Genomic DNA, 23,232 nt, shown 5'->3' with positions numbered 1-23,232 from the left:
CTTATTGTGGAAATTCTCACAAACATAAGGATTACCTCAGGAACTGTGTACAACAGAAACCTCTCAGAGTTAGCACTAGACAATGGGAACTGTTTGACCCAGGTCACAGCAAAAGAGCTTTCCAGCAAGTGGGAAGAGGATTTAAAAGGGGGAAATGATATCATGATGGTACCTCACTCTCCCTACAACAACACACCTGGAAACACCTGACGCACAAAGACTGAACTAGGGGAAGTGATAGTCCCAGGCTAAAGGGATTTCTAGCTTATGCATGAAAACCTGGGAAACCCAAGCTGCAAAGCAAAGGCAGCTTGTCCCTTAAGAATCTGCCAGCCTGTTTATCACTCAGGGTGAGAATTTGCTAATTCATCTGGTATGTTAAGAGCAGTCTGCATTTTTGTTTACTTACTAGGTAATCTGCTTTGATCTGTTTGCAATCACTTATAATCATGTAAAATTAGGGCGGTCCATTAATCGCAATTAACTCGCGATTAACTCAAATTAATCACTATTAATTGCACTTATAACAATAGAATACCAATTGAAATTTATTAAATATTTTTGGATGTTTTTCTACATTTTCAATATTGATTTCAATTACAACACAGAATACAAAGTGCACAGTGCTCACGTTATATTATTTTTGATTATAAATATATGCATTGTAAAAACGATAAACAAAAGAAATAGTATTTTTCAATTCATCTCATTCACGTACTGAAGTGCAATCTCTTTTATCGTGAAAGTGTTACTTACAAATGCAGATTTTTTTTGATTACATAACTACACTCAAAAACAAAACAGTGTAAAACTTTACAGCCTACAAGTCCACTCAGTCCTACTTTTTATTCTACTAATCGGTAAGACAAACAAGTTTGTTTACCTTGACAGGAGATACTGCTGCTTGCTTCTTACTTACAATGTCATCTAAAAGTGAGAACAGGCTTTCGCATGGCATTTTTCTAGCTGGCGTTGCAAGGTATTTACATGCCAGATATGCTAAACATTCGCATGCCCCTTCATGCTTTGGCCACCATTCCAGAGGACATGGTTCCATGCAGATGACGCTCATTTAAAAAAATATGCATCAATTAAATTTGTGACTGTACTCCTTGTGGAGGAAACTGTACATCTCCTGCTCTGTTTTACCCGCATTCTGCATATATTTCATGTTATAACAGTCTCGGATGATGACCCAGCACATGTTGTCCGTTTTAAGAACACTTCCACTGCAGATTTGACAAAACACAAAGAAGGTACCAATGTGATTTCTAAAGATAGCTAAAGCACTTGACACAAGTTTTAAACATATGAAGGGCCTTCCAAAATCTGAGAGGGATGAGCTGTGGAGCATGCTTTTAGAAGTCTTAAAAGAGCAACACTGATGTGGAAACTACAGAACCTAAACCACCAAAAAAGAAATTAACCTTCTGCTGGTGGCATCTGACTCAGATGATGAAAATGAACATGCATCAGTCGGCACTGCTTTGGATCCTTATCCAGCAGAACCCATCATCAGCATGGAAGCATGTCCTCTGGAATGGGGGATGAAGCATGAAGAGACATATAAGTCTTTAGGTTTCAGAGTAACAGCCGTGTTAGTCTGTATTCGCAGAAAGAAAAGGAGTACTTGTGGCACCTTAGAGACTAACCAATTTATTTGAGCATAAGCTTTTGTGAGCTACAGCTCACTTCATCGGATGCATAAGATGAAGTGAGCTGTAGCTCACGAAAGCTTATGCTCAGATAAATTGGTTAGTCTCTAAGGTGCCACAAGTACTCCTTTTCTTTTTTTCTTTATATAAATCTTTAGCACATCTGGCATGTAAATATCGTGCAATGCCAGCTACAACAGTGCCATGTGAATGCCTGTTCTCACTTTCAGGTGACATTGTAAGTAAGAAGCAGGCAGCAGTATCTCCCATCAATGTAAACAAACTTGTTTGTCTTACCAATTAGCAGAATAAGAAGTGGGACTGAGTGGACTTTTAGGGTCTAAAGTTTTACATTGTTTTATTTTTGAATGCAGTCTTTTTTTACATAATTCTACATTTGTAAGTTCAACTTTCATGATAAAGCGATTGCGCTACAGTACTTGTGAATTGAAAAATATGTATTTTTGGTTTTTTACAGTGCAAATATTTGTAATAAAAAATAAATATAAAGTGAGCACTGTATAGTTTGTATTCTGTGTTGCAAGTGAAATTAATATATTCTAAAATGTAGTAAAATCCAAAATATTTAAAATAAATGGTATTCAATTTTTTTAATTGTGTGATTAAGCGCGACTAATTTTTTTTTATCACTTGACAGCCCAACTTAATAAACTTATTTTATGTTTTAATCCAAACCAATGTGCATTTGACTAAGGTGTCTGGAGATAATCTCATCTTGGTTACCACAAGTGTGCATGGTCCTCTTCACATTGAGGGAGAGGCTGACCGGGTTAAACCCATATACTGGCCACATTGGACCAAGTAGGATGGTACTGCTCTGGGGTCTTAAACTGGGAGGCTGGTGGTTAGACAGCCTGCATGTAACTGCAGCTGGGTGTGTCCTTACAAGTGTGAATGCTCATGAAAGTGCAAGGTTGGAAGGCTTTGCAGCTTGTCACAGCAGCACAGTGTGAGAGGGAGCCCAGGCTGGTGGGTCAGAGGGCTCAGTGGTACTCCAGATCCAGGTGGCACACTGTGGGAAACCTGTCACATAGAGATTTCAAGTTTATTTATTTTCAGCTATGACACTAGATATACCAATATGTCTCTGATTACAGCCAGAACCCTGCTGTGATGGTGTGGTCTGTAAATACATTTGAAGATATTAAGGTATCTAGAGTTCTCAGGTGAGCTGCAGGGATACACTTACCTCTCTCTCCTGGTCTTTTCTAACTTGTCTTTCAAGATCATGATCTCTTTCTTGAGGGCAAGCTGTTGGCTCTCTGCATCCCGCAGTTCTTTCTTCAGGGATTTGATTTCATTAGCATGTATTATTTCTCGTTTGGATAGTTCCTCTTCATAGAAAACACTCTTCTTTTCCAACTCAGCCTTTAATTTGGTGATCTCTTGCTGATGTTCTGTGCTGCTCACCCCTGGTGAGCGACCAACTTGCTTTTGCTATAAAAGGAACATCTCAAAATTAGTTTTCTTGCACTACAGATCACCGCAAACATATGCTTAATAATAACTCAATCTTGATATACATTGTCATGTTTATAGAAGGCACACTGAGAGAGTATAATTTATACCATAGACTACAGTTAAATATACACATTTATCTCAACTGCATAAAAGTCAGTGTCAAAGTAGAGTCAGGACTGATACTCCTCTCTTTACCAGTGAGCTACTCACTTAAATACAACATAATTTTCAGGTCCTTGTATAATGTGGTTATACTGCCATTTTAATGCAAAAGGCCACATTCTGGCATTCATATATATGCAATCAGAAAAAGATCACAGGGTTCAATTCTTGTATATCGCAGTCCTGGTTCCCCCTAAATCTTTTGAGTTCACATATCTGGAAGGTTTACAGCATGAAGTTCAGTGACATTATGGAGTAGGAGGGTTAGGGTCCTGGGTACAGAGTCCACATATTTTAGTATGTCCTTCTCTGAATCCCGACACACAAGCGCCCTCACTTGAATTCCTAGAACGAGCAATTTGTGGAGGCAGTGCAGAAACTCCAATGCTGGTCAGAGTACTGATGCTAAGTACCATTTTGATTGCATCATTTTGTACCTTGAGTCAGGAAAAGCAAAAAGCACCAGAACATGGCCCAGCATATTTCATTTATCATTTCTATCACAGCATAAAAGCTAAACAGCTAGTACTACTTCATTCTATGTCAGCTTGAGTGCTGGAGAGCTGTTTGGCAAGATATTCTGCTACCTGAATGCTCCTTAAATATTGTTTAACTTAGTTTCGAATGCAAGAGGTTAGTCCTGCACCCATTGAAGTCACGGGAAGTTTTGCCATTGATTAGTGTGGCAGCAAGATCAGGCTCAAAATCAGGTGTGTCTTATGTGACTGGCACTATTAATAATCTTCTGCTATTTTACATTAAAACCCAACACTCATTTTTAGCACAAGAGTTCTTTTTAAAATAAAAAGATGTACTAATTCTCTTTTAAAACCCCCTGAAAACGGTTTTTCTTATTTTTAAATATATAAAAAAATATTTAATAAAGCAAAACTGGGCTTCAGGAAGTGCAATTATACTAGAGACCTGTTATTTAGGGTGACTGAAACTGGCCTATGCACCTGAAGTGTTTGGGTACCTGGTTATAACCACACTTTGTATCATGCACTATTACAATATTCTCAGTTAGAATCAATCAGCTTGCCTTTTGTATCTTTACTTCTGCTGATGCTTAAACAGAACTTGCTAGCTGCTTTCTGTGCAAGAAAGTCCAGATGATTTGAATACAAGGACTGCTGGAGACCTCCTCAAGAAAAAATGAGCTTTGCAACTAGTGTCAGCATGGGAATACAGAATCCATGAGCTGTGCAGTTCCAGTTTATAGCATCACAAGATTTTATCTAACTCAGCCACAGCAAAACAAAAATGATTTATTGTGATGTTCTAGCTAAATGGGGACACTCAGGAAAGTTAATCTGAATTCACAAAATATGTTCATTTAAAGTTGATTAGTTAAACAGCATTAAACCCCTGTATCGTCACTCTTACTCAGAATTAAAGGGGCCTTAATTTGGTTTTGATTAATTCATTTGTCAAATTCTCACTTCTAGTTATTTCAGAGTAACATTCCTGGATATCCCTGTGTAGACAAGCCTTATGGGTGAAATCGTGCCCTTAGCACGTGGAGTTTGTCTGGGGAATGGGAAAGTGGTCCTGCTTAAACATGGCTCAGGGTAGTCTAAGAGAAAGTGGGGGAGACACTGCCAGGCAAAAGTCAATAACCATTTAACTGCTTTGGTGCTGCCTAACATGCTAATTTAGCTTCAGGGCTGCTGCACATAGATATGGCAGGTAACATGCTCCTCCATTGCAACCTCATGTACCAGGTACATAAAATTTTTTTACTGTCATTTCAGTGATATACTGGAGCACCAAAACAACACTGGACCCACAGCACAGATGCTGTTGTGAAAGACAAAGTGGAGTGTGAACAATTATGTAGGTAAGCAGAGTCTGAATGAGCTCTCCCCTGACATCTAGTAATGAGCTGTGGAAGAGGACTTCAGGAGCTGATCTCATTTGCATGAGAACACCCACCTTGCCTAGTGCTCAGCATGATAGGATTGCTTGCCCAAATGGTCATTTTTGGCTGGTATTGAATTCTCAGTCTTCTTGTTATTGGGGCAGGAGTAATAAAGGGCTGTTATCCTTGTGTGAATTCAGGGCAGTGGAACTGTACTTGGCATTTTTTGATTGAGTGACTCACCCTCAACTAACGGCACTCGCTAGGCAGGGGGAAATGGGTTCCAAAGCCCAGTGGGTTGAGAGTTGGTGGGGACAGGTACTTGTACTTGGTGGTATGGGCCTTGCCTAAGGGTCCCAGACACCGTCTGACCCTTCCTCTCTCCCCTGTGTAATAACAGTGCTAATTTAGACTCAATTGAGAGTCTTGTTACACACAGCAGAGCTGAAATCACTGATACTCATAGACTCAGACTTTAAGGTCAGAAGGGACAATTATGATCATCTAGTCTGGCCTCCTGCACAACGAAGGCCACAGAATCTCACCCACCCACTCCTGCGATAAACCTCTAACCTGTGTCTGAGCTATTGAAGTCCTCAAATCATGGTTTAAAGACTTCAAGGTGCAGAGAATCCTCCAGCAAGTGATCCGTGCCTCATGCTGCAGGGGAAGGCGAAAACCCCCCAGGGCCTCTGCCAATCTGCCCTGGAGGAAAATTCCTTTCTGACCCCAAATATGGCGATCAGCTGAACCCTGAGCATGTTGGCAAGACTCACCAGCCAGATACCCAGGAAAGAATTCTCTGTAGTAACTCAGATCCCACCCCATCTAACATCCCATCACAGGCCGTTGGGTCTATTTACCACTAATAGTCAAAGATCAATTAATCGCCAAAATCATTTTATCCCATCATACCATCTCCTCCATAAACTTATCAAGCTTAAACTTGAAGCCAGATAGGTCTTTTGCCCCAACTGCTTCCCTTGAAAGGCTATTCCAGAACTTCACTCCTCTGATGGTTAGAAACCTTTGTCTAATTTCAAGTCTAAACTTCCTGATGGCCAGTTTCTATCCATTTGTTCTTGTGTCCACATTGGTACTGAGCTTAAATAATTCCTCTCCCTCCCCGGTATTTATCCCTCTGATATATTTATAGAGAGCAATCATATCTCCCCTCTGCCTTCTTTTGATTAGGCTAAACAAGCCAAGCTCCTTGAGTCTCCTTTCATAAGACAGGTTTTCCATTTCTCGGATCATCCTAGTAGCCCTTCTCTGTACCTGTTCCAGTTTGAATTCATCCTTCTTAAACATGGGAGACCAGAACTGCACACCATATTCCAGATGAGGTCTTGCCAATGCCTTGTATAACGGTACTAACACCTCCTTATCTTTACTGGAAATACTTTGCCTGATGCATCCCAAAACCGCATTAGCTATTTTCATGGTCATATCACATTGGCAGCTCATAGTCATCCTCTGATCAACCAATACTCCAAGGTCCTTCTCCTCCTCTGTTATTTCCAACTGATGCGTCCCCAGTTTATAACTAAAAATCTTGTTATTAATCCCTAAATCTTACACTTCTCACTATTAAATTTCATCCTATTACTATTACTCCAGTTTACAAGGTCATCCAAATCTTCCTGTATGATATCCCGGTCCTTCTCCGAATTGGCAATACCTCCCAGCTTTGTGTCATCCGCAAACTTTATTAGCACACTCCCACTTTTTGTGCCGAGGTCAGTAATAAAAAGATTAAATAAGATTGGTCCCAAAACCGATCACTGAGGAACTCCACTGGTAACCTCCTTCCAGCCTGACAGTTCACCTTTCAGTATGGCCTGCTGTAGTCTCCCCTTTAACCAGTTCCTTATCCACCTTTCAATTTTCATATGGATCCCCATCTTTTCCAATTTAACTAATAATTCCCCATGTGGCACCATATCAAACGCCTTACTAAAATCAAGGTAAATTAGATTCACTGCGTTTCCTTTGTCTAAAAAATCTGTTACTTTCTCAAAGAAGGAGATTGGGTTGGTTTGGCATGATCTACCTTTTGTAAAACCATGTTGTATTTTGTCCCAATTACCACTGACATCAATGTCCTTAACTACTTTCTCCTTCAAAATTTTTTCCAAGACCTTGCATACTACAGATGTCAAACTAACAGGCCTGTAGTTACCCGGATCACGTTTTTTCCTTTCTTAAAAATAGGAACTATGTTAGCAATTCTCCAGTCATATGGTACAACCCCTGAGTTTACAGATTCATTAACAATTCTTGCTAATGGGTTTGCAATTTCATGTGCCAGTTCCTTTAATATTCTCGGATGAAGATTATCTGGGCCTCCCAATTTAGTCCCATTATGCTGTTCAAGTTTGGCTTCTACCTCGGATATGGTAATATCTACCTTCATATCCTCATTCCCATTTGTCATGCTACCATTATCCCTAAGCTCCTCATTAGCCACATTAAAGACTGAGGCAAAGTATTTGTTTAGATATTGGGCCATGCCTAGATTATCCTTAACCTCCACTCCATCCTCAGTGTTTAGCAGTCCCACCTCTTCTTTCCTTTTTTTCTTCTTATTTATATGGCTATAGAACCTTTTACTATTGGTTTTAATTCCCTTTGCAAGGTTCAACCTCTACATGGCTTTCGGCCTTTCTCACTTTATCCCTACATGTTCTGACCTCAATAAGGTAGCTTTCCTTGCTGATCCCTCCCATCTTCCACTCCTTGTAGGCTTTCTGCTTTTTCTTAATCACCTCTCTGAGATGCTTGCTCATCCAGCTTGGTCTACAACTCCTGCCTATGAATTTTTTCCCCTTTCTTGGGATGCAGGCTTCTGATAGCTTCTGCAACTTTGACTTGAATTAATCCCAGGCCTCCTCTGCCTTTAGATCCACAAGTGCTTCAGTCCAATCCACTTCCCTAACCAATTTCCTTAATTTTTTAAAGTTAGCCCTTTTGAAATCAAAAACCCTAGTCGTAAATTTTTTTTTTATCCTTCCGTTCAGTTTGAACTGAATTAACTCACGATCACTCGAGCCAAGGTTGTCCCCTACAACCATTTCTTCTAGGAGGTCCTCACTACTCACCAAAACCAAATCTAAAATGGCATCCCCTCTTGTTTGTTCAGCAACCACTTGATGAAGGAATCCATCAGCTATCGCATCCAGGAAAATCTGAGCCCTATTATTACTACTAGCCCTTGTCCTCCAGTCTATATCTGGGAAGTTAAAGTCTCCCACAATCACGCAGATCCCATTAATATTTACTTCATTAAAAACATTAAAGAGGTCTCTATCCATATTCAAATTAGATCCCAGAGGTCGATAGCACACCCCAAACACTATCCCAGGGGAGGCTCTAGTAACTTTCTTCCCCAGTGTGATTTTTGCCCAGTATTAAACCTGCTCTGGGACAGTGTCTCTGATGCAAGAGACCAGTGTGCATCAGCAGTGAGGCTCTCCCACTAACAGCTGAAATCACTGAGCATTGTGTTAAGTGGGGGACCCTGAAGACATCTAGGCGTGCCCAGCAGGGTGGCTGGTGAAGAGGCGTGGCAAGGGGCCAGCAGGGCAGCTGGTGGAGAATGCCAGAGCAAAGCCCCGCAGAGAGCGGCGGCAAGTGAGTGCCTGAGCAGCAGAGTGTATGACGTGCCTCCTTACACTCCCCCCCTCCACCCAAGGTAGGAAGTGAACTCTGCAGATGCACCTCTGAACTCTGGGTCTGCACTGTCCAAGGTGGTGAGTGTGGTGCAGAGAAGGGACGGGCACATTAAAGGGACCTTTGGGTTGCTGGACTTAAGAAACTGAGGGGAAATGGATACTGCCCAACTTACTTGGTGGTGGATTTTTTTTGTTCATGGTTTATGTTTATAAACCCTGCTTGCGGTGTTTTCCCAAATTAATGCCGCAGTATTTCCCTCCTTTTATTAAATGCTTTTTTTGCGACACTCAGACTCTGCTTGCGAGAGGGGAAGTATTGCCTCTTAGAGGTGCCCAAGGGGTGGTGTGTAATTGTCACTACGTGAGGCTTGAGCTGGATTTGTGTTGTATTGTTGAAAAGGAACCCCTAGAAACTGAACCCGGCCCTTGTTGCTGCCAATTCTGACTGGCAGAAGGGTTACACGTATTTTTCAAAAGCTTAAAATTAAACTACAGCTCATCAGTGAAATAAGTAAATAGAAAATAAATTTGGGGCTGGCCTGAGCTTGAGCTCTAGCTATGTATGTGTAACTATTTTTATATACATTTTTTTGACTGCACAAATGATGCAACTGTGATGTATCCATCTGAGGAATAAATCTACTGTATTTGCACATAGATGTTTAGAGGCCATGTTTGAGAATCTGAAACAGTTTCCATCTCTCAACTAAGGCAAATAATACTTCCTTATTCCATCAAGATGTTGTGAAGCCAACAGATTCAAAATGTTACCAATATTATTAGCAATGTTACAAAATGTATTCAAGTATAAGGACACTATGGTGTCTCTGATTGCAACTCGATAATTAAGACTGCATTGAGTCTTGTACTTAAGCATAGGGAATGTCACAAAAACTGCAGTATTGTTAAGTAGGAACAGTGGCAAAACTGTAAAGTTTTAAAGATGATCACGTAATGTCAGGGTCCCTTTCCTTTATTTTTAAACACTGTGTTCAGTTCAGATAATCTCAGATTTTCTGCTTGGCTTCAGAGAGATTAGCCGTTAGTGACACTGCTATAGTTTGCTTGGTTTGTTTCAGGGCATGTATATCCCTTTGTAGATGAATCATCACCATCATCTGTGGTGAGAAAAAAAAAATCAAGGATCTTATCAGACTTAGTTATGTCAAGAATCCAAACTTGTGATACAAAGTGTTTTAAACAAGCGATTTAAAGGTTTTACGGTTATAAGAGGCTGGCTGATACAACTTGATAGGGAAGATGAAATAAATACATTTAAGTTGAATAGGTATACATACAATTTTTGTTTATATTATTATTTTGCTTAATTTAATAATCTGTTGTTGCTCAGGTAGGCAACAAAAGGGGCATGGGGCTGGGAATTTCAGTATAAATACAGTCTAAATATTTAACATGCCTAGTTTATTTATTTTAAATTTGTTTACAATGTTTCCATCCAAAAGGTCTGGGAATATGCACAAACATATTAATAAAAAATTCATGCAACGTGCAAATGGGACTAATGTCCAAAAACGTCAGTCTCCCAACTCAGACTCTCACACCACATCCTTCTGTTCACTTAACCCTTCCCTTCCCCTCCCCATCCCAGAAAAATAACTTGGGATAATATAGTTTGAAATTCTGTTGAGCTTACTTTAACATACAAAAACCACAAAAATTATTCAGCAATATAATAAATGCAAATAAATATTTGCATTTAAGTCTAGTGCAATAAACAGGAAGTGGAAGACCCTATAACATGTATATAGAAATACACTGATAATAATAGTGGCAATACAATTAAATAATTTGGAAATCAAGAAATGCTTCTTGAATACTATTTAAAGAAAGTTACATTTGCCCTTTGATGGGAATACATCTGTCTTACTATGTTACTTATATTGCTACTATTTTCAACAATAAATTTTTGTTATGATTACAAAAACAAATAAAAATGGTAACATATTTCTGCATGTATCTTCTCTCTACATGTCAGCAACGTCATTATCTGCTCAGTTCACTAACACAAATGAGTTTTCATTACTCTCAGCACTACAGAACCCATAGAGGTGTTAAAGAGTAAACTATGTCTTATACGGCCTCATGCCTCATCCACAACTGCCATCTAAATTCTGATGCCAGACTCTTTATTGCTGATGAAGATATATGAAGCAGAAGGAACACAGCTTCATTTCCAGCTGGTAGGCTGGATTTGCAGCACTAGCAGCTTTATGAATTCTGTGTTTGGGACAAACTGATTCTTTTAAGGCCTAAGTTCTGTATTCTACTTAGGGAAGGAAGGCAAAATTAATCCAACAGAACCTCAGCGTTACAAACACCTCAGGAACGGAGGTTGTTTGTAACTCTGAAATGTCTGTAATTCTGAACAAAACATCATGGTTGTTCTTTCAAAAGTTTACAACTGAACATTGACTTGATACAGCTTTGAATCTTTACTATGAAGAAGAAAAATGCTGCTTTCCCTTTATTTTTTTAGTAGTTTACATTTGACACAATACTGTACTGTATTTGCTTTTTTTTTATTTTGGGTCTCTGCTGCTGCTTGATTGCATACTTCCGGTTCCAAATGAGGTGTGTGGTTGACTGTCAGTTCATAACTCTGGTGTTCATAACTCTGAAGTTCTACTGTAAATATGCGCAAAAGAGTTTGTGAACGGTCTTGTGGATGCTAAGGGTCCCACAGAAATCAAAGGCAAAACTATTATTAATAGATTTTAAACCAGAAAGGACCTTTATGATCATCTAGTCTGATCTGCCTAACACAGGCCATAGAATTTCATGCAGCAATTCCTGTATCAAGCCCATAACTTCACAGGGAATTACTGCATATGTTTTGGGAAGATGTGCTATCTTGATTTGAAGAGTTAAAGTGATGAAGACTCCACCACATCCTTGATAAAATGTTCCAGTGGTTAATTACCTTACTGACTTAGATAAGAACATGGTTTTCCCCTAAATGCACATTTACCTTCATATGGAAACCAGAAAACCAATTTATTTCTAATCATCAACTCTGAGGCATATATCTTCAGACAGTGGAACATCTACAGAGCATGCTACACAACACCAAACCACGAGAGAACATTTGCGCTTTGAATAAAGTCCCTGATCCTGGAAATACTAACACAAGTGAATAATCCCACTGAAATCAGTGGGACTATTTAAACGCATAAAGTTACTCTCTCACTTAAGTATTTGCAGAATTGAGACCTACACCCCCATGCTTGGCTGAGCTATGTAATGATACATTCAAAAATTTTCCTTTACAGGGACATCAGTTATTAGACATTTGGTTCTATTTAGACTTAAATATAATTGAAATATGCAGTCATAAAGTAATGTTTAAAACATCTCCATAGAGCTCTGAATGTACTGATTAAGTTTATATGCAACTACTCACTCATGCTGAAAAATCAAACATTACAAAACACTTCTTCGACTTGTAAAGTGAGCAAATAGTTATGAAAGTCATTGATCAGGAATAAATACAGAAAACCCAGGTGTCACTATGATAGAGATGCTCCTCTAAACATAGCTAACATTTAGCATGAAAAGAACGTACTGGTTAATAGTTTGCGATTGTGGGAAGTTTTCAGTTTTCACATAGCCTTTCGTAGAGACAATTTGATACAAATTTGCCTTTAAGTTCAATACAGAGTGAGGTCAAAAATTCACAATACCCTCTTGGTACTGAAAGCAATTTTACAGCTCAAATCCAAGCTGGCTATTAACTTTAAAGGCATTGAACCAAAAAAGACTAACCTTTAGTCCTTCCAATTCACTCTCCAGCTGTTTAGAGTACTGCTCACTTCGCTCACGCAATTTCCTGTCCTTGGATGCCTCAGCAGCTGCAGCTTCAGCATGGACTTCCAGCTAAAAAAAAAAAAGGGTAACAAACTCTTTTTTTTTTCCAAAACAAAGTTATATTTTTTGGTGTAAGAATTGAATTTTCAATACAAGAGTGAAAAATTCAAAGCTCTAAAGAGAAATTGGATTTTATATAGGAAGTAACAATCAAATGAATAAAGAGTTAAAAATGTACAGACTACGGCTTGAATATATTTTTAAAAGGCAGTGAAGTAAGCATGAATTATTTGTATGTAAATCCTCCACATATAATTACCTTAAGGGACTCTACAAACTCCTTTTCACTACTTACTTCTTTTTTGAGTCTTTCTGTTCTCCGTAACTCTTGCCTTAAGATTTCCACCTTTTGCATCACCACGTCCATCTCTTCCTCTTTATCTCGGACCTGGCGGGTAAGTTTCTGTTTTTGAGAGTGCAAGTCTGTCAGCCGCTCATTCATCTCTGAGAACTCCTGCATGGCCAGTTTCCGCTGGCTGTGTGCATCTTTTAGCTCTTTGGTTTGGGATTTTAATCTCTCACTAGACTCCATCAGTTCCTACAGTTTAAAAAAAAAGTTATAAACCTATAAAGTATTCGGGCCAAATTTTTCCTTTGGATGTGTGCATGAGGGTTTCACTGAAGTGAACGGGAGTCACATATATGCATCCGAAGATAGAAAACTGGTAACAATATATGACACAGACCAGGAGCTTGCAGTGATAGTTCTTTGTAAAGGTAGTGGGCCAGATTATGATCAGTTGAAGTAGGTGGAATTGCTTCAACTATACCAACTCTAAATTTGGCCATTATGTAGATCTAAAGCAAAGGCTTTCAATACTTTTAAGATCTAATCAAATACATGATCTTTGCCTTAGGTTTCCAGTACCACTTAACCGAAGTAAAAAAAAAAAAAATAATTGCATCATTAATTTATTTTAGCTGTCAAATAAAAAATGCAGTGTTAAGTGAATGAAAACAAACTCTTTGGAAGTCAACCTCCTCCACACAGCCATTATAACTCCCATAAACTTAGGCTTGGCAGGATTCAATTATCATCACTACACATCAATAAACGATGATTTCACTGTACATTCACAAACCTACAAAAATATTTCCATTTATAATAATCGAAATTTACAGATAGGCCAAGTAACAAAAATGCTGCTTGAGAATTTATTAGAGTTTGATTTAGGGATATTTACTTTGTATAGTTTGACATGTGATGTTGCAACTTGTGTTTTAATGGTTACAAAGCTTTAACTTTTTGAATCTCACCATCTACTGTTGTTAAATAATTATTGTGTGACTGCCTTCCTTGCATGTATGTGAAAATGTAAATCTATAAAAATAAAAAAAATCTGCTTAAAACAAACACTGATATTATTGGTTGAAATTCTAAAATAATAAAAATCAAATGCTACTAAGCCTACATATACTACACCATAGTATCGAATGTTGCAGCAAGTAACACCAACACAAGTGAATTATCCCTTTAAAGGGATATGGGCATATAGGGAAGTCTATCTAAATTCTGTGGATAACTCTCCAGGATAGCAACTCAACATGACAGAGTTTAGAATAAACGCTAAGGATAATATACCTCAGCTACTGGGGTAAGACTGAGTCTCCACAACAGTTTGGCTAGATGTCATGAAACAATCAAAGCAGACCAGTGCAGAAGGAGTGAGGAAAAGAGAGCCTGCGTAAGCATGCAACAGGGAGTAGAGGAAAAAATAATTTGCAACTTTGCTGGCTACACAAAGTCAAGAGCATTTTCCAAATTTTCTAGCATGTCAAAGGAACCTTAATGCCCAGTATTGTCATGAGGAGAGAGATGGTCTCTCTGGCAGATATGAAGACACACTAAGGGCTTTGTAGGTCAAAACCAACATCTTTAACTTCACTTGGTAAATTAGCACCCAAAGCAGAATCAGGGCACTAATTTAATGTTTTCATGGTGAGAGACCCTGTTTAACGAGCATGTTTTCATATTCTGCACGACATCCTGTTTCCAAGTTGATTTTACGGTATAGCCCCATGTAGAGGTCATTGTGAAAGCATGTATTTATGGTAGCAAGATCTGCATACAAGAGAGAGGATTGCAAGCACCCGAGCAGATATAGAAAAATAAGGGGACGAGGAGAAGAAATGGCAATGGTGAAAAATATTGATTTTTTTCTTCCCAAATTATTTCTTTAATCCTCAGATGTGCAGATCTTCCTTCTCCCTCCCCAGGAAGTGTCCATATACCACAAAGTCAATGTTTCTTGAATAGCTGGAGCAACATTTCCCACTATGCTTACCAGACTTCAGATTAAATCATTACTCTGTACTTGTTCATCTATGCTTTGCCTACTAGCCTTTATAATTATCACCTTAATCTGAGGCCAAGAAAGGCTTTCTGTGCAGGCAACATAGAAATCACTTCATGGATCTGTTTAAGGTCTGGAATCAATTTGCTAGGAACACCCATATGACAGTATACATAATGCTTTAAGTAATCTCTTTGTGTCAAAAAAAGAAGTCAGAATGCAGAAGGTGAGTGATACATTTGTATCACCTTCTAATTAATTTTACTCTGCAAATGAGATGTTAAGACAACTCTCATTTTAAGAGAAATATAATAAAAGTAAAACTGGCTTTATTGTCTAGAAAGATATCTAACAAAGCACTTTGTACCTTATTAAGATCCTCTCTCTCTTGCTTCAGTGCTCTAATTTGTTTCTCAAAAGCTTTGATTTGTCTAGAAGCATCATCTAATTCTCGTCGGGCAGAACTGGCCTCCTCCAGTTGCTGTTCCAGCTGACCGGAATCTAAAAAGAAAAGGTAATGCTAAATATGTTAAGAGGAAATCATACTTACTATCCATTAGCATAGAGTTTGGATGGCCTAAACTGTTTTCCTTTGCATTCCCTTATGCAGGTAGTATGACAAATATAATCTCAAACTAGGGTTGGTGTTTTCGGGGTCTCTTTAAAATCTATGGTTTTTGATTGCCATGTTTGTTTTTAATGTGATGGAACAGACACAGTTACAACATGTTATAATGTGACATGCCAAATGACATACATTGTCATTTTATTATGTGATATAATATGGCAAATACCACCTCATTTCATAATTTAATACAGCATGACATGTGACTTTAGCTATTGTACACTAGGATGCAGCACATTACCTGACATTTCAAATGACACTGTATCCTAACATGTTTTTTCTTCCCCCTTCAAGCAAAAAGCAGCAGCAAAAAAGTGCTGGGTTACTCAAGAGCTAACAAGTCGTCTTCTGTTGTTGATATCCAAATTATTTTCAGATGGTTTTATTTCTAGAGTTGACACCATTGGTGTTTATGTGACCTGCTTTATTATTACTGTAACTACAGGAAGGCACATATTTCTGAAAATCGTTTATTATAAACTGTTACTCACTTAGAAAACAAAAGTAATTTTCAAAGCATATCCAAATTATGTCAAATATAAGAATACCCAAAAGTTACAACTTCAAAAGCAGAATTGCAGAAAGTATAGTAGACCACTGAGAAGTTTGAGGGGGAAAGGAAAATGCATCATAAGTTAATTCCTGTTCTTTGCTACCTCTTTTCTTAAAAGTGTGTATTTGGATATATACACAACTGTAGGTTAAATCCTGGCCCTATGAAATCAATGGGAGTTTTGCCTTAACATCAATGGGGCCAGGATATCACCCCATAGGCGTGTATCTACATAGTACAAACAGAAAAACATACACACTTTTAATAAAAATCTGAAGACCTTACTTTTACTACATTTTCAGAAGTGCAAGCTTAACAGCCTGGCTCTTAAAGCAATCAAATACAAATACCATATGAATACAAATACACATACGTACACACAATTTTTAAGAGCTGCAAGTTATGGAACACAAGGATTTTATAGGCAGATGAATAACTATCAACTTTTATCCCTATAAACACTCTCTACTGTTTTAATTTGTTGACTCTTATTTTAAAACCTTAAAAGAATGTGCTTAAACTGCAGATAGAGCTCAATGCCAGAAATTATTAACTGCCTGTCTCATGTATTCTACTCTGAAGTCACCAGCAGAAGAAAGTTTATATGTAGTTATACTGAGCCAAGATAAATCTCTCTTCTATGCGTGAACTACTTTCTTCCATAGCTTTATTTTCTTTCTTCTATTGCTATCCTTTATATATTTGGCAATATGAAGGATTCCTCAAAGTTTTCCTCTATGTGACTTAGAGAACCATATATATATATATATATATAACTTTAACCTCAAAAATTGAAAGCATATGTTTGGTTGTCATTTCCTGGAAGACTGGATAGACAAAAATGTCATGATTTACGAAGGTCTCATTGGGGAGAGCCCTGAATCTGACACATTTCTAAATTCATTTTCACTATCTTCAACAGGTGCTCATTATTAGACTAGTCAAGAAAGCAGGTAAAAGACTTGAACCAAAAACTGGTAGCTACATTTTAATGACAAACAATAATTCTTCATCCAGATGCAGATATCTATGGATATAAAGCAAATATCCGTAGATATGCAGGGCTCTAATTATAGGCTTAATTCATTAGTCATAGGGATGGGCCCAAACTGCAAAATGTGAATCTGAACTTCCTTAAAATTCAGAGGGCCTAGGGTTTGTGTTTAGAGATAAGGGCCAACCAGAATGTTGGCTCTAGCTTCTGGTCTGAACTCCCCCAAAGTTCGGAAGTGTTCAGATATGAGTATTTGATTTGGACCCATATCTTCTCAATAGCCAAGTTTTATAATATATGTTGTAAAAAGCATATGAAAACACCTACACTGCAACATTCCTGTTCCATCACAAACTTTTATTGGATGGGATCAGATTAGTAAGAACATAAGAAGCAGCCCAGAATGTTCTATAATTCAACAGTTGGACCAGACAAGGCATTCAAGTATACATTGTGGGGAAAAAACATGCCTTGAAAGGGAACAGATTAGGTAACCGTACAGCTCTTTTTTGTCTCTTATTTCTGTAATCATACTCTACTCACAATAAGTTAGACCAACAGTTCTTAACCGGGGACTGGGGCACCCTGAGGGGCCTCAAACAGGTTTCAGGGGTCCGCCAAAATAAACCAGAGAGCAGGGCCGGTGTTAGACTCGCTGGGGCCCAGGGCAGAAAGCTGAAGCCCAAGCCCCGCCGCCAAGTGCTGAAGCTGAAACCCAAACAACTTAGATTTGCAATTGCCCTGCTTGCTACCCCCTAATGCCGACCCTGTCTTTTAATCCACTGGATATGCAGAAAAACAGTTGTTTGTGGCACAGGTGGGTCATGGAATTTTTATAGCATGGTGTGTGGGGTGGGGGAGGCTCAGAAAGAAAAAGATTGAGAACCCCCTAAGTTAGACAGCTGGTTTGCCTCTCTTTTTGTTAATACCTTTAAGTTTTTGCCTGAGCACTTTAAAAATGATTAGTTTCAACCAGAGAGGAGCACATAATGTATGTACAAGTAAATACACACATGGTTACTTAAGTGATGTGCATAATGAAACTGAAAACTATTAATGGATATTGATTTCAATTACAATACAGAACACAAAGTGTATACTGCTCACTTTATATTCATTGTTATTACCGATATTTGCACTATAAAAAAAGTAGTAATATTTTTCAATTCACCTTATATAAAAGTACTGTAATGCAATCTCTTTATCATGAAAGTTGAACTTACAAATGTAAAATTATGTACAAAAAACAACTGCATTCAAAAATAAAACAATGTAAAACTTCAGAGCCTAAAAGTCCACTTCGTCCTACTTCTTGTTCAGCCAAGTTTGTTTACATTTGCAAGAGATAATGCTGCCTCCTTCTTGTTTACAATGTCACCTGAAAGTGAGAACAGGCATTCCCATGGCACTGTTATAACTGGCGTAACAAGATATTTACATGCCAGATGCACTAAAGATTCATATGTCCCTTCAGGCTTCAACCACCATTCCATGCTCATGACAGATTCTGCTCGATAACTATCTAAAGCAGTGCAAACTGACACATGTTCATTTTCATCATCTGAGTCAGATGCCACCAGCAGAAGGTTGATTTCCTTTTTTGGTGGTTTGGGTTCTGTAGTTTCCGCATTAGTGTTGCTCTTTTAAGACTTCTAAAAGCATGCTCCACAACTCGTCCCTTCAGATTTTGGAAGGCACTTCATATATTTAAAACTTGGGTCGAGTGCTGTAGCTATCTTTAGAAATCTCATATTGGTACCTTCTTTGTGTTTTGTCAAATCTGCAGTGAAAATGTTCTTAAAATGAACAACATATGCTGGGTCATCGTCTGAGACCGCTATAACATGAAATATAAGGCAGAATGCAGGTAAAACAGAGCAGGAGACGTACAATTTTTCCCCAAGGAGTTCAGTCACAAATTTAATTAACACATTACTTTTTTAACGAGCGTCATCAGCATGGAAGTATGTCCTCTGGAATGGCAGCATTATCTCCCATAACTTGTTTATCTGAGTGATTTGCTGAACAAGTAGAAGGACTGAGTGGACTTGTAAGCTCCTCAGTTTTACATTGTTTTATTTTTGAGTGCAGTTATGTAACAATAAAAAACTACATTTGTAAGTTGCATTTTCACAATAAAGAGATTGCACTAGGGTACTTGTATGAGGTGTACTGAAAAATACTATTTCTTTGGTTTATCATTTTTACAGTGCAGATATTCGTATTCATAAATAATAATATAAAGTAAGCAGTGTACACTTTGTATTGTGTTGTAATTGAAAACAATATATTTGAAAATGTAGAAAAACATGCAAAAATATTCAATGCATTTCAATTGGTATTCTATTGTTTAATAGTGTGATTAAAGCTGCAATTAATTGTGATGAATTTTTTTAATTGCAATTAATTTTTTCTGGGTTAATGAGTTAACTACAATTAATTGACCACTCTAGTTGCAATTCTGCCCTTTACCAGGCAGCAAAAAAACGGACAATATTAAAATTCCAGCAGCTGCTTTGCTGCTACCACTCTGCAGCTACAACTTATGCACCCACCCAATACTTGTAGGCAGTGTAGTTGCAGCCATGTCAATCCCAGGACATTAAGAGAGACAAGGTGGGTAAGATAATATCTTTTACTGGAGCTCTGTGTAGCTCGAATGCTTATTTTTCTCACCCACAGAAGTTGGTAAAATAAAAGATCATATCTGCCCACCTTGCCATCCACTACTTCATGTATATCTTTAGGATAGGTTTTAGCTTTGTTAGATAGGAAGTATTGTGAGGTGATGGTAGCGAAGTAACTTAATTTCACAGACCAATAGAGGAGTGGATTTCATATTTAAATCTATTACATCAATTATTCAATTTATGCTACAGATTTATAAATTTATACTAACTGTGTTGCTAGTAAATTATTTATATCCCTGACTAAGAAGCATGCCAAAGAAATATATTACCCTACTTATTTAGAGCCATAACATTCCCTCTTGTGGAAAAACCCATAGATGAGCTAGTTACTTGGAAAATTCAGCAATAATTTGAGGGTTTAGTGTCATAGATGTAAGGGTTATGGAGAACCAGGAGCTGTCCTCTGCAGGCTACTAAAGGAGCACAGAGTTCTGTCAGGAACCCTGCAAAGGCCTAAAAACTCTTACATCTGGGGAGAGGAGTGATGATAAGGGAAGCACAGAACGAATGCCAGTGGACCACCTCAGACTAGTCAACAGCTCTCAGTTCTGCTCTCAGTCTCTCCTGTCCTTTATATAAATATTCACTGGAGCAAGGAAGGGTCTCTCCTCTCCCAGTTAAATGCCCTGAGAACCAGGTTAATCCCAGAATAGCCTATAGCCACTCCCAATCTCTCCTGCTGAAGTTGTTCTACGTTGTATAACTATATAAATATTCACTGGGCCAATGGGCAAGAGAATAAGAATGATTCTATAGCTTGGTGATTAAGACACTCATCTGGGAGGTAGGAGATGTGGAATCAAATCTCTCCTCTTAATCTGGCAGCCACCTCTCCTGCCTTCCACACGAGTGCCTTAGGGTATGTCTACACTGCAAAAAATCCCCACAGCAGAGAATCTCAGAGCTCGGGTCACCCAATTTAGGCTCATAATACAGGGCTAAAAAAGGCTGGAGCTGGGCTCTAAAACCTAGTGGTCTGAGGAACGGGGGTGGGGTGGGGGGCCTTGAATAGAGACTGGGAGTGGATGGGTCATTACACAAAGTAAAATTATTTCCCCATGTTTATCCCCCCCACCGTTCCTCTGACATTCTTGTCAACTGCTGGAAATGGCCCACCTTGATTATCACTACAAAAGGTTCCTCCTGCCCCGCTCTCCTGCTGGTAATAGCTCACCTTAAGTGATCACTCTGGTTACAGTGTGTATAGTAACACCTGTTGTATCATGTTCTCTGTGTATATAAATCTCCCCACTGTATTTTCCACTGAATGCATCCAATGAAGTGAGCTGTAGCTCACAAAAGCTCATGCTCAAATACATTGGTTAGTCTCTAAAGTGCCACAAGTACTCCTTTTCTTTTTGCGAATACAGACTAACACGGCTGCTACTCTGCAATGTCCAGCTCTGCCAAGCTGCTGTGCTAAAAACAGAGCATAGCCGCGATAGCACAAGTGGCAGGAGGGCCTAGCTGGCCCGTGTATGTACCTAGCCTCTCTGACTTGGGAAGGCCAGCCCCTTTTGCCACTTGCGCTACTACACCTACACTCTATTCTTAGTGCACCAGCTGGATGAGAGCTAGTGTGGGTATGTCTCCTTGAGCTGGGAATCACACCCCCAGCTTGAGGTCTAGACATACTCATAGGCACAGCCCTCCTCCATCCAGCAGCTTTTGGGACATTTGAGAGATTTTCTGCTCATTCTACCCTCTCAAGGGCTAGTTTTACAAGTGGCTGTTTGGCCCATAATCCTTGTGCATATGGTACATGTTAGTAGTTATTTTTACCTGCATTTCTAATAAAGCCAAAGCCAACATAGTTCCTTTTTCTTTGCACACCAGCCTCACAGGTGTCAGCAACAATGCATAGAACTTTGTGTTTGTTAACTTACTTTTTTAAAGTCAAATGAAGCTAAAAAGAATTAGATGATGAAAAAGTTTAGTGACTTTCTGATGGAGCTGCAGATGTAATAGAAAAATTAAGATCTAGTGGTTAACCCTACATACTATCCCATTTAAGAGATTAGACAAAATGTGGGCCAAACAACTTGACATCATGTCCCAAACTAGGAAACTTCAGGATGTAGAAACTTTATTCACAGCCACCTCCTTACAACCAAGACAGAGGAGGATGCAGAGACATGTCATGAGGAATAAAGTTGTCTAGATCTCCATTGTCTGTTTCAAAGCAATCATCTTTCATGTGCAATTTTTTTTATGTTTTGCAAATTCGACACAGACAGATCATTAGAATGTCTCATTGTCACTGCTGATGACTCACCAAGTGCAATTGTAAGCGATTCCATTTTTCAGACACATGGTCTCAATCTCAAAACCCTGTATTTACAGATGGATCTGAATTCTAGAGTTCAGCTCAGGCGCATTTCTTGGAACAAGTGGTGTTTTCCATGCAACAGAGCACTATTAATAAATTTATGCTTAATCCCTAAAACCTGGATATGTGTTTTACACAATATGAAATTTTAACCTTCCCCCCACAACAAGGCTCAGTTGTCATAGTTATTTGATTCATTTGTCTCCACTTGTTTTGGACAGAAAAAGCCTTTCTGCAGAGCTAAACTCTCAGAAAAAAGTACCTACACATTAGGATATTTCAGATAAAACAAAAATCTTATCTTTTAATGTCATTCCACTACTGCAGCCAAACTGCTGGATGCACTTTAAAATGGTAAAGAAAACTATGAGACTGCATACTGGCTGACACACTGTTGATTTTAAACATATTTTAAAGCAAGTATGATTATAATCAGAATTATGATCATAGCCCATTATGCTTGAAATATCAGGTGCCAAATTTAACTCACTCAAGAATTTACCGCACGCTCCAACGGCACCAGATTACTCAGCGAGAAGGATGAAGTGATATAAATATGCTTCCTTCCAGTTTTTAAAATTTGCTAAGGCTGGAAGGACACAATATAATCACCCTTCTTGGGTTTACCAGTTTCACTTTATTGCTTAAATACGATAATACAGCAAGGGATGGGACAGCAAGAAGTACTATTGTGCATACACGTATGCCTGTGACTTTGCAAAAAAACCTGCTGTACATTTACAACAATTAAGGCAAGTGAAAGACTTAATCTGTTCTTGAGAACACTGTTAGAAAAAATTATAGCAATGCAAATTAGAGTTGAGGTTTCACGGCTACTATTTTAGGGCCTGATTCATAATCAGGTAAATTAGGAATAACTCAATTTACGTCAAAGGAGTTACAGTGGGCATAATAAGTAAAGGTGAATCAGGTCCTCAATGATAAACGTGTACAAAATGGCAGACATATAAATGTAACAGAATGAGAAGGAAAATGTTTTTCTCAGTAATTACTGCTGAATGGTAAAT

General features: G+C 38.5%; 1 protein-coding gene across 7 annotated transcripts in view; it reads right to left on the bottom strand.

The window, feature by feature from the left end:
• The window catches only part of CDC42BPA (CDC42 binding protein kinase alpha), a 322,274-nt gene that overhangs the window by 94,385 nt on the left and 204,657 nt on the right, over nucleotides 1–23,232 (bottom strand). For all 7 annotated transcript variants that reach the window (XM_073338668.1, XM_073338662.1, XM_073338664.1 and 4 more), the window contains exons 12-15: nucleotides 15,381–15,514; nucleotides 13,015–13,257; nucleotides 12,618–12,728; nucleotides 2,866–3,113 (exon numbers count right to left, since the gene is read on the bottom strand). In XM_073338668.1, the coding sequence (XP_073194769.1) occupies nucleotides 2,866–3,113; nucleotides 12,618–12,728; nucleotides 13,015–13,257; nucleotides 15,381–15,514 (736 nt within the window). The remainder of the gene's footprint in view (nucleotides 1–2,865; nucleotides 3,114–12,617; nucleotides 12,729–13,014; nucleotides 13,258–15,380; nucleotides 15,515–23,232) is intronic.

Source organism: Lepidochelys kempii, chromosome 3, assembly GCF_965140265.1.
Source record: "Lepidochelys kempii isolate rLepKem1 chromosome 3, rLepKem1.hap2, whole genome shotgun sequence".
Lineage (NCBI taxonomy): Eukaryota > Metazoa > Chordata > Testudines > Cheloniidae > Lepidochelys > Lepidochelys kempii.
Note: the sequence above shows the minus strand (reverse complement) of the source record. Positions and strands in the feature narration are given on the sequence as shown.